The sequence below is a fragment of the Lepidochelys kempii genome, chromosome 17 (genome assembly GCF_965140265.1).
Source record: "Lepidochelys kempii isolate rLepKem1 chromosome 17, rLepKem1.hap2, whole genome shotgun sequence".
Classification (NCBI taxonomy): domain Eukaryota; kingdom Metazoa; phylum Chordata; order Testudines; family Cheloniidae; genus Lepidochelys; species Lepidochelys kempii.
In genome coordinates, this window is record NC_133272.1 from 14144688 (window position 1) to 14158230 (window position 13543).

General features: G+C 46.3%; 1 protein-coding gene across 10 annotated transcripts in view; it reads right to left on the reverse strand.

Moving 5' to 3' along the window:
* AUTS2 (activator of transcription and developmental regulator AUTS2) overlaps positions 1–13543 on the reverse strand; it is a 990679-nt gene that overhangs the window by 86009 nt on the left and 891127 nt on the right. For all 10 annotated transcript variants that reach the window (XM_073315293.1, XM_073315300.1, XM_073315295.1 and 7 more), the window contains one exon: positions 5692–5740. In XM_073315293.1, coding sequence (XP_073171394.1) covers positions 5692–5740 — 49 coding nt within the window. The remainder of the gene's footprint in view (positions 1–5691; positions 5741–13543) is intronic.

The window sequence follows — 13543 nt, forward strand, 5'->3', positions numbered from 1 at the left end:
CTCATTACAAGAACATCGGGGTCTTCGAAACAGCAAACCTCATCAAATGGTTTGTGATTTTCAGCCTAGCCTCTAACAGACAGGATGGCAACATTTAATGTCATGGATATGGCCTGCCAGATGAGTTCGCCGTCTAATTCTGCATCAGGGACTCCTTTGTGACCCAAAGCCCACAGACCCAATTCACAAAGTCTCCTTTGGGGACATGCCTTGGTCGCAGTCCCATTTACGGAGTGAGCCCTCTTCGGAAGCACAAAGAAAATGTTTCCGGGCAGGGAGCTGCTCTTGCAGTACGATAATTCCCGGGCTTCTCTGGCCAACCGACTGGATAGTTTCCAAGGGTAGTGGAGGCACCACACACACAGCACAGAAGTAGCAGGCTGGGGATGCACACACCACCCGCCCTCTGTAGATCTACAGAGATGTGAAGGTGGCAGCCAAAAAAAGGAGGAGAAGGTGGTGGTGGGTGAGTAGTTTGGGGAAGCTTGCTCTGGATTCCTGAGAAGAGAGGGTAAAGGGCAGAAAGGGGGGCTGTCTGTCTGCCCAGTATGGGGTGGTGGTGGTGGTTTTTTGCTATACTTAGGTATGCTGAGATTGTGTCCATGCTTTTTGTATGTAGTGGTGAATCCCAATTACACTCCCTATGGGAAATGGGGTGAGATTGGTTCACCTGGAGAGAGAAGCACCTCTCTTCCACTACAGGAACTCCTGTGAACCGGATCAGGGAAGAGAAATATTTCTCTGTTTCACTTCCCTGTCTGTTTGCAAAAACAGATGTGGCAGGGGGTCTTAAAGAAATGATGTACCAGACAGACATACGGGAGAAACAAGAACTTGTGCCTATTTTTCTGGAGGACAATCTCTCTCCAGAGCAACCTAAAAAGCCAGAGCTTGCCATGAGCAGCATTTCAGCTGCTATGGCCAACTGGTAACCCACACCTATCTATCTACTTCATGCTGAGAGACTAAATATTTCCCTGACAGCTGGCTTTGGCACTAAGGCAGATGGATTCATAAAGTTTACATGAACATCCTGTAAACAATTTGAACATAAAAAGCTGTAACAGCCTAACTGGGCTCCTGATCAAAGAAAACTTCAGTATAGTATACAGAATAAAACTTCAACAGTTTGAGAATCATTTTTTTCCCCTACAGGAAAGGCTATTTTCTGGGGAGAGGGGTTAACATACATTGAGTACAGAGCCAGTAGGAGAAATTGCCGGCTCCAGAACTGTGACTTTGAAGTGTGTCTGTTATCGAAAGATAATGGAACTTCATTACTCTGGGAAATTACACTACAAAATTTGGTTAACAACATTCAATACATGGGCCAGGATTAATGATGTTAATGTTGATGCTTTCAGACCTCAAAGGAAAGTTGGTATGTCCTTTTAAAGCACCTAAGGCAGTGGTCTCCAACCTTTTAATGCCCAAGATCACTTTTTGAATCTAAGGGCAAACCAGGATCTACCCTGCTCCTTCCCCGAGGCCCCGCCCCACTCACTCCATCCCCCCCTTCTATGTCGCTTGTTCTCCCCCACCTCACTCACTTTCACCGGCCTGGGGCGGGGGTTGGGGTTTGGAAGGGAGTGCAGGCTCTGGGCTGGGGCCGATGGGTTCGCAGTGTGGGAGGGGGCTCTGGGCTGAGCCTGGGGCAGGGGGCTGGGGTGCAGGAGGGGATGCAGGGTGCGGGCTCTGGGAGGGAGTTTGGGTGCAGGAAGGGGCTCTGGGCTGGGGCAGAGTGTAGGGGTGCAGGAGGGGGTACAGCATTCTGGCTTTGGGAGGGGGCTCAGGGCTGGGCTTGGGGTGCAGGAGGAGGTTCAGGGTGCAGGCTCTCGGAGGGGGCTCAGGGGTTGCAGTGCGGCCTCCCGCTGGGCAGCACTTACCTCCAGCGGCTCCCGGTCAGCAGTGCACGCAGAGAGGCTAAGGCAGGTTCCCTGCCTACCCCGACGCCACGCCGCTCCCGGAAAGGGCCAACATGCCCCTTCAGCCCCTGGGGTGGGCTTTGCCGTGCATTGCCCCTCTCTGCAAGCACTGCCTCCGCTGCTCTTCCAGCCAATGGGAGCTGTGGGGGCGGTGTTTGCAGGCAGGAGCAGCACGTGGAGGGAGACCCCTGCCTCCCCGCCCCTGGGGCTGCGGAGCTGCGCTGGCTGCTTCCAGGAGTGGCTTGGGGCCGGGGTAGGTAGGGAGTCTGCCTTAGCGGCAGCCACACTGCACCACCGGAGATGACAATCGACTGGTCGATCCTCTAGGATCAACTGGTTGGTGACCACTGACCTAAAGGGCATATCCTGCAATTGATTTTTGTACTCAGACATACTGATTGAAATCGACTGGGAGATCTGCCAAACATCACTAGCAGACTATAACCATGGACATACCTCTTAATCTGCCAAATCCCAAATGAGAAAGCAGGTCTTATGGTTAATGCACTGGACTGGGACTCAGGAGATCTGAGTTCAAGCCACAGCTCTACCGCAGACTTCATGTATGCCTTTGAGGAAATCATTTCATCTCTTTATACCTTTGTTTCCTATTTCTAAAATGGTACTTCCTTTCTTGTACTCTTTGGCTGTCTTGTTTATTTAGATTCTGAGTAACATTTTCAAAAGCACCTGTTACTTAACAGCAAGTATTTAGGCATCTAAATCCCCAGTAGGGACTGAAGGGTCTAAATATCTTTTAAGGATCTGGACCTAGGAGCTTAAGTCCTATTTTCAGTGTCTTTCAAGGAAACGTAGATTACTAAACCTCTAAGTGGCTTGAAAATTTTGCCCTAAACTTTTTGCAGCAAGGACTGTGTCCTGCTGTGTGTCCGTACAGAGACTAGCACAAGGGCCTCTGGGTGCTACTGGAATACAATAACTAACCACATAATAAAAGGGAATACAGTATAGGACAAATACCCAAAATGAAGGACACAACCGATTAATAATTAAAATGCAGTGGAAGTCATTCCTTTTGTGCAAATAACTTTTTCTGTCATATCAGTTTCATAATCTTTTGTTTCCGATGCAAATCATTTTAAAACAATAAATGTGAGAGAACACCACATTTGAGTAGCATGTAGATAATTTTGAGGGATATTTGAGAGGCAGACCAGGGATGTATGCTTGTCATTTTGCCATACCTTGTCAGATTGTTCAATCAGCCAGGGGCTTTGAAGATTTTCGTCGCGGTTTACCAAATGCAAATTTGACCTTTCTTAGGCTGATTTTTATTGCTTCTGGCAAAAGGAACACTGGACAAAACAGGAGAAGAGCTGGCTCTAAAGCAAACAGCCCACTTTGCAAAAAAGAGAACTTGAACTTGAAATGCATCAAACTGACAGTTCTTTGACAGTCTACTCAACCATACATCCAGCAGACACTCAGAGGACAGACTAACAACAAACCCCAGCCCATAATGAGAATCCCTGCACCTGTCTGGAAGCAATTATTGACATTATCTCTAAACAGTGGATCTTTTTGAGATTATTTTCCTGATATTTAGCGGTTTGAATGTTAATCCCTTTAACAAAACTGTCCCCTGTGCTTTTTCCACCCTCTTCCCCTTAATCTCTTTCTTCCAGTGGGGAAAAAAAAAACCACCCAAAACAAAATGAAACCAGTCAGCCTAGTTTTTCAGCACCTGGATTTGCACTGATTCTCCCCCTTGTCATTCATGTTGCCAACAGGAATTAGCATATGGCTTGAAGGGGAAACTCAGGAGGAGAAAAGAAAGATGCCATTTTGATGGAAATAAGGGGGCAAAGGAATAATCTACCATCAACTAAAAAGCTTATTTGTGTATGGTTTCCCAAGCAAAGCTTCGAAAAGCCTATGTTGATTTTAGGCTACACAAAGAAACCCTAATCCTTTCAAGGGAACTAAATCACCAAAGAAAAGTACCTCAGAAGAAAAGGCTCCCTGTCAAGCATGGTTATTCACAACCTAATAGATGCCACAAATCAAACTGGGTAAGTAAACAAAAATAAGAATGTGGGCAATGTGTTTGATTCTAAAAAGAAAACGAAAGGAAGAGGAACAAGGGCCTAGTCTTCATCAATCACTTTTCATCCTTCAATTGAAGAGATCCCTTCAGCCTAGTTACAGGCTATCAGTCAGGAATGTTGATTCACTGGATTGGCTTCTATTCTATTCTGGCTCAATCCCAAGAAAGGACTACTCAAATTCCAAAGCTTTTTACAGCAAATTAGCAAAATAAAGGTGCAGTCACATGTAGTTTGGAGGTCTGGGGTCCCTGAACACACAAAAGTCTTCCTCTTTTTTATTTCTTTTGGTGACCTATATTTTCCAGGGAGGAGGAAGGATGGCTGTAAATTCAAATTTAAATAGAATAGATAACATAAGTTTGCCAAGTTGGATAACCTATTTCAACCAAAAAAACCCAACCCCTTCAGATTGTTCTTCAAAAGGATGTTAATACATAAAACAGGAAGACAGGTCCATAAGGCAATTAAAAATAGATATAATTCAATATGCATCAAAGTAATTTCAGAAGTAGTGTATCAGCATGGGAATCCCAAATATAAGGGGCTGCTTAATGCCCTCAGGTACACCTTCCGCAGCTCTATGGAATCAAAAGGTACAGAAATTGGCAGGATGTGGCATTTTTCACATTTAAAAATGATCCAACAGGACAAACCAAAACAAAAAACCAACCAACCAACCAAACCAAAAAAGCTCTATGTGAGAAGGACACAGTATAAGTCACCATCCAAATTATTCACCTAGATAACAGAAAAGGCTTAAATTTCAGTATAATCAAGCCTGTATTTTCTACTCAACCCTTGCTCCAGTGCCCCAATGAAATTATAATTTAAGACTGTATGAGATTAGAGCTGAAAGCGCACACCTTCTTACTAAGCAATTATCATGCACTGCCACTAAACAGGTGTTGGGGGAGAGGGGGATTTGAGAGAAACGATCAAATAGATTTTATGCAATTTAAAGCCTTTGAATTATACACCTTGGCTCAGCTAGTGATTCAGGACTCTCTCCCCACTCTGCCCTCAAAAAGAAAAGCACCCCCACATTATTTTCAACAATGCTGCTTCAGATAAGCACTACACAGAAGCCCACTGACACTGATTTAAGGCAAGTATTCCTTTAATGTACTGTTAAATCATTAGCCACTCTCTCTTTATATTGCTGTTTGGGAGATATGAATGGGATATTGCATATTTAAAAGTGGTCTCTATATCGTTTATTAACTTTACAGAAAGCATACGGCACAGCAAGCCATGGTTTATTACTATTATCCTGTGAATACTAAATGCTGGCTGGTTATTACTGTCAGCAGTACAAATTGGCTATTCATAATTCCATGTCTATCATGTAACTGATGAGTAACAATCATGCTAAAACATTTTGAAAACAGTTGCCGTTATTTAAATGAGCTTAAATTAAAGCCATTTGTAAAATAAACTATTCCCTAATATTGTTATTTAAATTAATTCTGACCGGGCAGGCAATGCATTATTTAAAGTCTTTATGTTATATTGCTCTAGCAAAGCAATTATGAAGCATATAGAACATGTCTGAAACCAAGGGAAACATAAAAAGCACTAACAAGCTGATTGCTACATTCCTGCACAACAAGTTACATTTTATCTCAAATTGAAATTGCCATGAAAAGAAATGCATGTAGAAAAAATATATATGCTTATGATGGGGATTGCAGTCTTACCTTTATTTGTAACAGTGTTGAATAATTTTTCAGAGCTGGCATCAGATGCCTGAAATACCAATGAAAAAGAAGGTACACGTTATACATATTATTAAAATATGTGTATATTTATATACCTTAGAAAAACCAAAATAGGTTGACAAAACAAGAAAGCTGATGAAAGCTGTAGCTCCAGAAAAAAACATCCATAAGATGGTGCTATTTGGCTGTGTTTCACTGTCCTGCAGTGCAGATATTTATTTGGAAAGATTCTAGTTAATAAATTAAAAAATGATTCCTTATTCGACATATTAGCTGCACACAAAATATATTTTTGTACTGTGATACATAAGGCAACCCAACTTGTTCTGACAATGATTTTGCAGCCTATGACAGATACCATAATTTTGAATTACTCATTCCAGTCTCATGTGTTTGCAGTTCTGCGCGTTTCTTTCTTTTTAAAAATTCTTCTTTTAAGACCCAGTGTATTTATCATTTCAGACTTAGGCCAGTGTTTGTCTGAATTGCTATAACGTGCTGTTTATTAAACAAGACATTATTAATGTTTAACGGAAATATCTCAGCATTGGACTCACTTTGGTCAAAATAATCTAGACACTACTCTATCTGCATAAACTGATAACTATTTTGTATTTTTTCCATCATGCCAGCTTGATCTTTGCTTATTCTGAAAAATACCCATTTCATAATTATTACTACAATTTTCACATCAGTAGGCTGACTAATTTTTTATCAATAAAACTGAAACCTTATTTAAATTTCATGTAAAACAACTGTGTATCTCTGTTCCAAGAACTAAATGTTAAGAAGTCAGCCAAGGGAAAATATCCCTGTAAAGGTTCTCCTTACCAACAACTTACTCCCCTAACATTTAAAAGTTCAAGTCTATTTATGTTTCTGTTGTGCACGTGTGTACATATATGGGTATATACATACATACATACACACACACACACACACACTTAAAGTTTAAATCTATACAATATCTGAATTTACAAATTATACAAAAAATAAAGCTATTAAAATTTAACCATATTTCAGGTACAACATTTTTTTGGGATAATCAGCTGTTTGACATTTTATACAATTAAATGTGCTTATTAACAAAATATTCTATTAAGGACATAGGGGAAAATACAGACAGCAAAATTTGTAAAATATTTTTAGTTTCTTGGTGTTTGGCTATGATACAGCATTGTTTTCCATTTTCATTCAGTGAACAAAGCTTAAAAACATCCTGTACTTGGAAAGCAAATAATTATACATATATACTTAAATCAGGAGGTCATTTCTGAAGTTGTGTCTAGCAAAATTAATTTATTAGACATATACTATATTACACAATGCATTATATATAAACTGATATATATATAAATCTATCGAGAGAGAGAGATACACACGTCAGTTTATATACAATGTATTATAATGTAATAACAAGCAAGTATTCATTAATTTAACATCAAGTTAAAGTATCTTTTTTATATTCTTATTTATTAAAAATTGCTCTATTTGCTCCCAATTCTAATTGGATTTTGCCAGATTAATGTTGTATGTATTATTTAAAAGGTAAGCTAGGATATTTCTTTCTAATTAAATACCTTGTAAACACTGGATTTATTATCCAGTGATGCCCTTCTTGAAATTAATGAAAACATGGGAACAAAGTACAAATTGAAGAGATCAAGGAAGCCATGTGTTTTAAAGAACAGTTGGACATTATTCCAACACATTAGGAGATTTTTCCATATTTTCATAAACGTGAGAATCATCCTGTTCTCTGATTACAAACAATAGCCTTTCAGGCTGGATCTCATCTGCAACTGCCTTTCTAAAATCAGTTTCCCCTTAAAAGTCAAGTTCTTCCCAATTCATCCTGCTTTTGAAAAAAATCAAGCCTGAACTACTTTTATTGTAAAAAATTGCTTATAGGTTTTGAAATTCTTTTATTCCAGCATTTCAAAATGAAATAGCCCAGAAAATGTGTGTGCTTCTTAATAACTCCCCCCCGCAACAATGGGAAAAGAGAGAAATATTTTTTTAAAGCTTGATCTATGGGGAGGGGGGGAGCTTTTTTCCAAGCTCAGAATATCCAGGTGACAATTTTTTCCGGTTCATTACAAAACACAAGAAACTCTGCTGTGAAGTCTGCCTGTGACATTTGTTAGACCTAATGTGGTACATAATACATTCTGCATGAACAACCTTTACACCTCAACCCAAATTAGGGATGTGATTATTAGCACGGCTATACAATAAATTAAAGATAATTTTACAAAGACAGAGGTTACTGGAAAGTGAATGCCTCTTTTGCCTTATTAACTGCATTGTTGACTCTAACAGTACCAACTTAAAAAAGAAAAGAAAACCAAAAAACCCATCAACACCGCATGTGTTAGGATGCATATAGACAAGAACTGCCTGGTTAGCTCGAACAGCAAGTTAGAACTTTGTTTTTAAATATGAAGCTTCATTGGGTGAACAGCAAAGTACACAACTAATAGTAAAAAAAAAAAATCGTCACCAAACATGGTCCAATAATTAACTAATTCCTATACAATTATTACTTTCTTTACAATAATTAATTAGCCCAATCGAGTGGCACCTACACCTAACAAAAACAAACCATTTTCAAAAAGCATTCAATACGAACGCAAAAAATCCACTAAAATACAACGCCTGCAAGTGTTCTTGACTTAAAATCTCTTGCACGACGACAATGAAAATCTATTGGCAGGAAACGATAGCGTGTTTCTACTTTAGTGACTGATGATTTGAGGGAAGTATGTTGTCAGACCTTGATTTTTTAAGAAACGGAGACTGACTTGGATATTTGAGACATTTCCTTTCCATGAGAAAATGTGTGTTCGTTCACTACCATCCGGATGATTTCCACTGTTCGAGTCCTATCTGAGGAGTTACTGGAAAGACACCGTCTCTGGTGGTGTCATCACATTTCTGGAAACCCGTGAGAGCCTGCATGCAGAACACGCACTCTGCCAGGAAAACGTCTCTTTTCTGTTGAGCATCATCCTCTAGCCTTGTCTTGGGCAGCGTGAGAAATGCTGCTGAAGCGGATTATAAACCGCCCCTTTGTACTTTGCTTATTTCAGTTCCCAAGCCCAGTTTAGCCCTTTACAACACGAACGACAGAAGCCAGCAATCTCGGGGGCCGACAAAAAAATAACCTGCTCCCCCCATCTCGGAACATCCTTCCATTCAAGGGGATGTATTCCTAAACCCTGGCCTGTCCAGGCAGGCGCCCTGGCACAGAGGCTGTTTAAGCGCTTGCAAACCCGCCCACTCTCACATGAAATACTTCCGAACCGGGCTCCCCGCGCACCTGTCCACCCCACCCGCCGGGTTTACACGGAAGGGCTCAGGCTGCTTCGCTTCCGCTCACTCCTCAATAGCGCGGGGGCGCATTTGCCATTTTCTCCACCCGCATGCAAAGCCCCCGTTAGCGAGGGGCATGGAAACCGAAGCGCAGCCCCAACTTAGGCAGTGAAGACCCCTCACTCTTATGTTCAGAGGGAGCCTTTGAGTCCGTCCCCCCCCCCCCAGCGGTGGTCTATTTCCAGCGGTAGTCCCCAGAGTACGGGGCACCTTCCCCCAATTCCCCCTCCTCCGATCACCTTCTCTCTCTCTCTCACACGCAAACTCCACCAAATGTCAACAGTGAGGGAACGAGCCAAAGGCTTCAGCCCAAATAACGCTGCGAAACACCCAGCAACCTCAGACCTGTCAACAGCTCTCTCTCCCCCTCCCCGCTCCGGGTCTGGACCGCGAGAGCAGCGATCCCAAACGCAGCCCAAGTGCACACCACCCACCCATGCCGCTTGCCATTTCCAGGCGTCCGGGCCGGGCGCGTCCCGACAGTCCTGTGCCAAGCAGCATGAAGCTCATTCGGCGAGGGAGCAAGCAGGGATCCCCGAGGCGAAGGGGATATGAAGGGGATCCGCGCGCCCCTTCCTCCAACTCGCGCCAGTTCGGCTTGCCGGGGGGCGCCGGGGAGGGAACACGTTTGTGAAGAACGGGATCCAGACTGGGGCGAATCTGAAATTGCACATGCCTGAACTGCCCAGAGAGTCCCACATCCTGCTGGGAGGGTGGGGTGGGAACAGAGACGGTGCTTGCGGACAGAGGACCCCCTCGAACCACACAGAGAACATCCCCCCCCCACCCAAAGGGAGGGGATCAATAAAGCCCCAAGAAAGCGAAGTGCAGGCAAAACAGTCTTCGAACCGGTGCAAGCTTCCCCCGCACTGCCCCGGCTGTCAGATCTCAACCAGGTCCAACCCGCCAGCGGAGAGCGGAAGATGCAAAGGGGGGAAGGGGGGGATTTACCTGATCGCAAAGGGTAAAGCGCTACTGACAGCCCTAAGTGCATTTTTGGTGCTGGCGTGCGTGTGAACGCGCGTGCTCCCGTCTCCAGCGAACTCCGATCCAGATGGGCTTTTTAAAAAAAAAAAAAAAAAAGTCTCCAAGCGACACCCAAACTAATCCTTCAAAGGCCAGTTCCTTCCAGGCGGGGAACCCGAAGCACACAGCCAGCCATCCTTGCTGGAGAGCGAGCGAAGAGCGCGGAACAGCCCCCCTCTCCCGGCAAGATGGTTCCCAGGGAGGAGAGGGAGCGAGGGGGGCGGGCGTGAGCGGCCGCGGGGAAAGCAGCGGCCGCGGAAAGCTAACCAAGGAGCTGCGGCAGCAGGACAAAGAAACCCAGGCGGAGCAGCAGCAGCAAGCCGCGGGGGGGGGTCGGGCCGCGCTCCAACCTGCGCCCGGTGCCCCGGGGACGAGCCGCTTGGAGGAGCTCCGGATCCCAGGCGCTCCCCCACCCCGGACTCTCACACTCCTCCCTGGGCTGGGGGGGCAGGCGGAAGCCGGGGGTGGGGTGAGGTGTGTGTGGGGGGGGTGTCTTTTTTTAAAAAAAAAAAGTCTTTGGATTCGTCCCCCCCTCTTCGGAGACAAAGCGGCTGCCCCCGGGTGTGCCCCAGTCCCCCCCCGCGCGGCGCCGGCCCCTGGCTCTCCGGCGGCCGGGTTCAAGTGAATTCCATTGGAAACAGCGGCTCAGGGGGGTGAGAGCCGCCCAGCCCCGACGCTCCTTCCCCGCCACACCGCGGCCCTGCACCCGGTAATCCTGAGCCGGACGCGAGCCCCCGGCGCTGCGCCGCACAAAAGGAGGCGCCCGAGCGGCCCCCGAGCTCCTGCCGAAGGGCTCCCGGCGGGCGGCGGCGGCATAGGACCCTCTCCCAGGGCCGCCCCAGCGCGCTGCAGCGGCCGCCCCCCCCCGCGCCGTGTCTAGCCAGGAGCGCTCCACAGGCAGAGACTCCGCCGCGCTCCGAGAGGGACTTCCCACCCGGCCTCTGCTCCTCCCCTCCCGCCCGCCTTCCCCGCCCTGCTCCTCTGCTCCGCCGCCAGCCTGACAGCCAGCCCGGCCCGCGGCACCGCTGCCTGGCCGCCTGCGCCCTGCCCCACTGCGCCCCAGCCTGACCTCTCCGTGCCCTGCCCCACTGCGCCCCAGCCTGGCCGCCCTGCGCCCTGCCCCACTGCGCCCCAGCCTGGCCGCCCTGCGCCCTGCCCACCTATGCCCCAGCCTGGCCGCCCTGCCCCACTGCGCCCCAGCCTGACCTCTCCGTGCCCTGCCCCACTGCGCCCCAGCCTGGCCGCCCTGCGCCCTGCCCACCTATGCCCCAGCCTGGCCTCTCTGTGCCCTGCCCCTCTTCGCCCCAGCCTGGCCGCCCTGCCCAACTGCACCCCAGTCTGCCCTCTCTGTGCTGTGCGCCCTGCCCCACTGCGCCCCAGCCTGGCCGCCCTGCCCCCTGCCCACCTATGCCCCAGCCTGGCCGCCCTGCCCCACTGAGCCCCAGCCTGGCCATCCTGCGCCCTGACCCACTGCACCCCAGCCTGACCTCTCCAGGCCCTGCCCCTCTGCACCCCAGCCTGGCCACCCTGCCCTACTGCACCCCAGCCTGCCTTCTCCGTGCTGTGTGCCCTGCCCCACTGCGCCCCAGACTGCCTTCTCCGTGCTGTGTACCCTGCCCCACTGCGCCCCAGCCTGACCTCTCGGCACCCTGACCCACTGTGCCCCAGCCTGTCTTCCCTGTGCCTCCACTCCGTCCTACCCTATGCTTTCCCACTATGGTTAAACGCACCTGCTCCCCTCTAGCCCTAGGCCTGCCCTGTCCTACTACACACCAGCCTGACCCTACCCCTGCTCAACTGCCCACCCCCCCCACCCCGACTCCAGCACTTACCTACCTAATACTTTGTACTATCCTGCAACTGTGCTGTCCCACTCTGGGACCAGAAGCAGCTCCCCTGCATGGCTTTCTCAACATTTGGGTGCAGGTGCTTATCTGGTGCCAGGGTGACTAAGTTTCTGGAATAAGTGAAGCTGGATAGGATACATGAGACTATGAATTATGGATGGATGTTCTGACTACAGGGCTCAAACGCCAGAGGAGAGTTGCAGGGACAGGTAGATGCTCACACAACAGCTCTTCATTTTCCACTTCATGTGAGGCACAGCACATGAGCAGGGCTAAACATCTGTGCATGCTGCTTCAGTGGAGTTATAAAACCAAGGCCCTGATCACTTGTGTTCATTAAAGATCTCATGGCACTTTTTGCAAATGTAGGAATCTTATTCCTACTATCCTGGCAAGATTCAAACTTGAGCTCCAGTTTTGCCTGACTGTCTAAAGCACTCCATTAATTTCAATGAGGAAAAGGGATTTGACACTTCCAGACCTAAACTGTTGTGCAGTACTGCTGCCAGCTGCTAAACAGCGGCCACATTCAACTCCACAGCTGGCTACGTTTCAGTGGTAGATGAAGTGAGCCCATTTGTGGGTTATGCCCACTACAGCTAAGATTGCAGACGAAGGTAAACGTCAATTGGTAAAGCTTTTGAAAATCTGCACAAGAAAAGATGCTAGAAATTGCATTGTATATTACTAATACCATACATGCACCAACATACTGAACACATTATTATTGTATAAAGAATTAGACATTTTTATCCCCTAGGAGAAATGTGTCATTGGTTTTAAAAATGAAACCCAGAATTCTCAAGTGTTGACAAATTGTGAGTGCCTCGATTTTGGGTGACTAAACTGAGACACTTTGGTCTCTGAGATTAAGCAGACACTGCAGTGATTCTTTTGTTTTTGCATAGACTTCTGCTATTTTAGTTCCAACACCAACTGTTAGGACCACCAGGAACTATATTTATTAATCTAGCCACTGTACACCCCCCACAGACACTTGGGAAGATCCACAACAAAAATAAAAACACAAATACATTATTATGATTACATCTGTAATAATTCACTCAAACTACACAGTAGCGGTTAAGCCTCCTACGAAGTTAGCTGAGCTGGAGATGGGAAGAAGTGCAGATGCTGAAAGGTATATATCAATGTTTCATGGGTATCGTGGGGAGGTCTCTAGCTCATTGGTTCTCAAGCTTTCCAGGCTACTGTACCCCTTGTAGGAGTCTGATTTGTCTTGCGTACCCCCAAGTTACACCTCACTTAAAAACTGCTTCCTTACAAAATCAGACATAAAAGTACAAAAGTGTCTCAGTACATTATGACTGAAAAACTGCTTATGTTGTCATTTTTACCAGACAATTATAAAATAAATCAGTTGAAATATAATGTACTTACATTTCAGCATATAGTATATACAGCAGGATAAACAAGTCATTGTCTGTATGAAATTTTAGTTTGTACTGACTTCACTAGTGCTTTTTATGTTGCCTGTTGTAAAATTAGGCAAATATCTAGATGAGTTGATGTACCCCATGGAAGACCTCTCAGTACAGGTACCTCTGGTTGAGAACCACTGC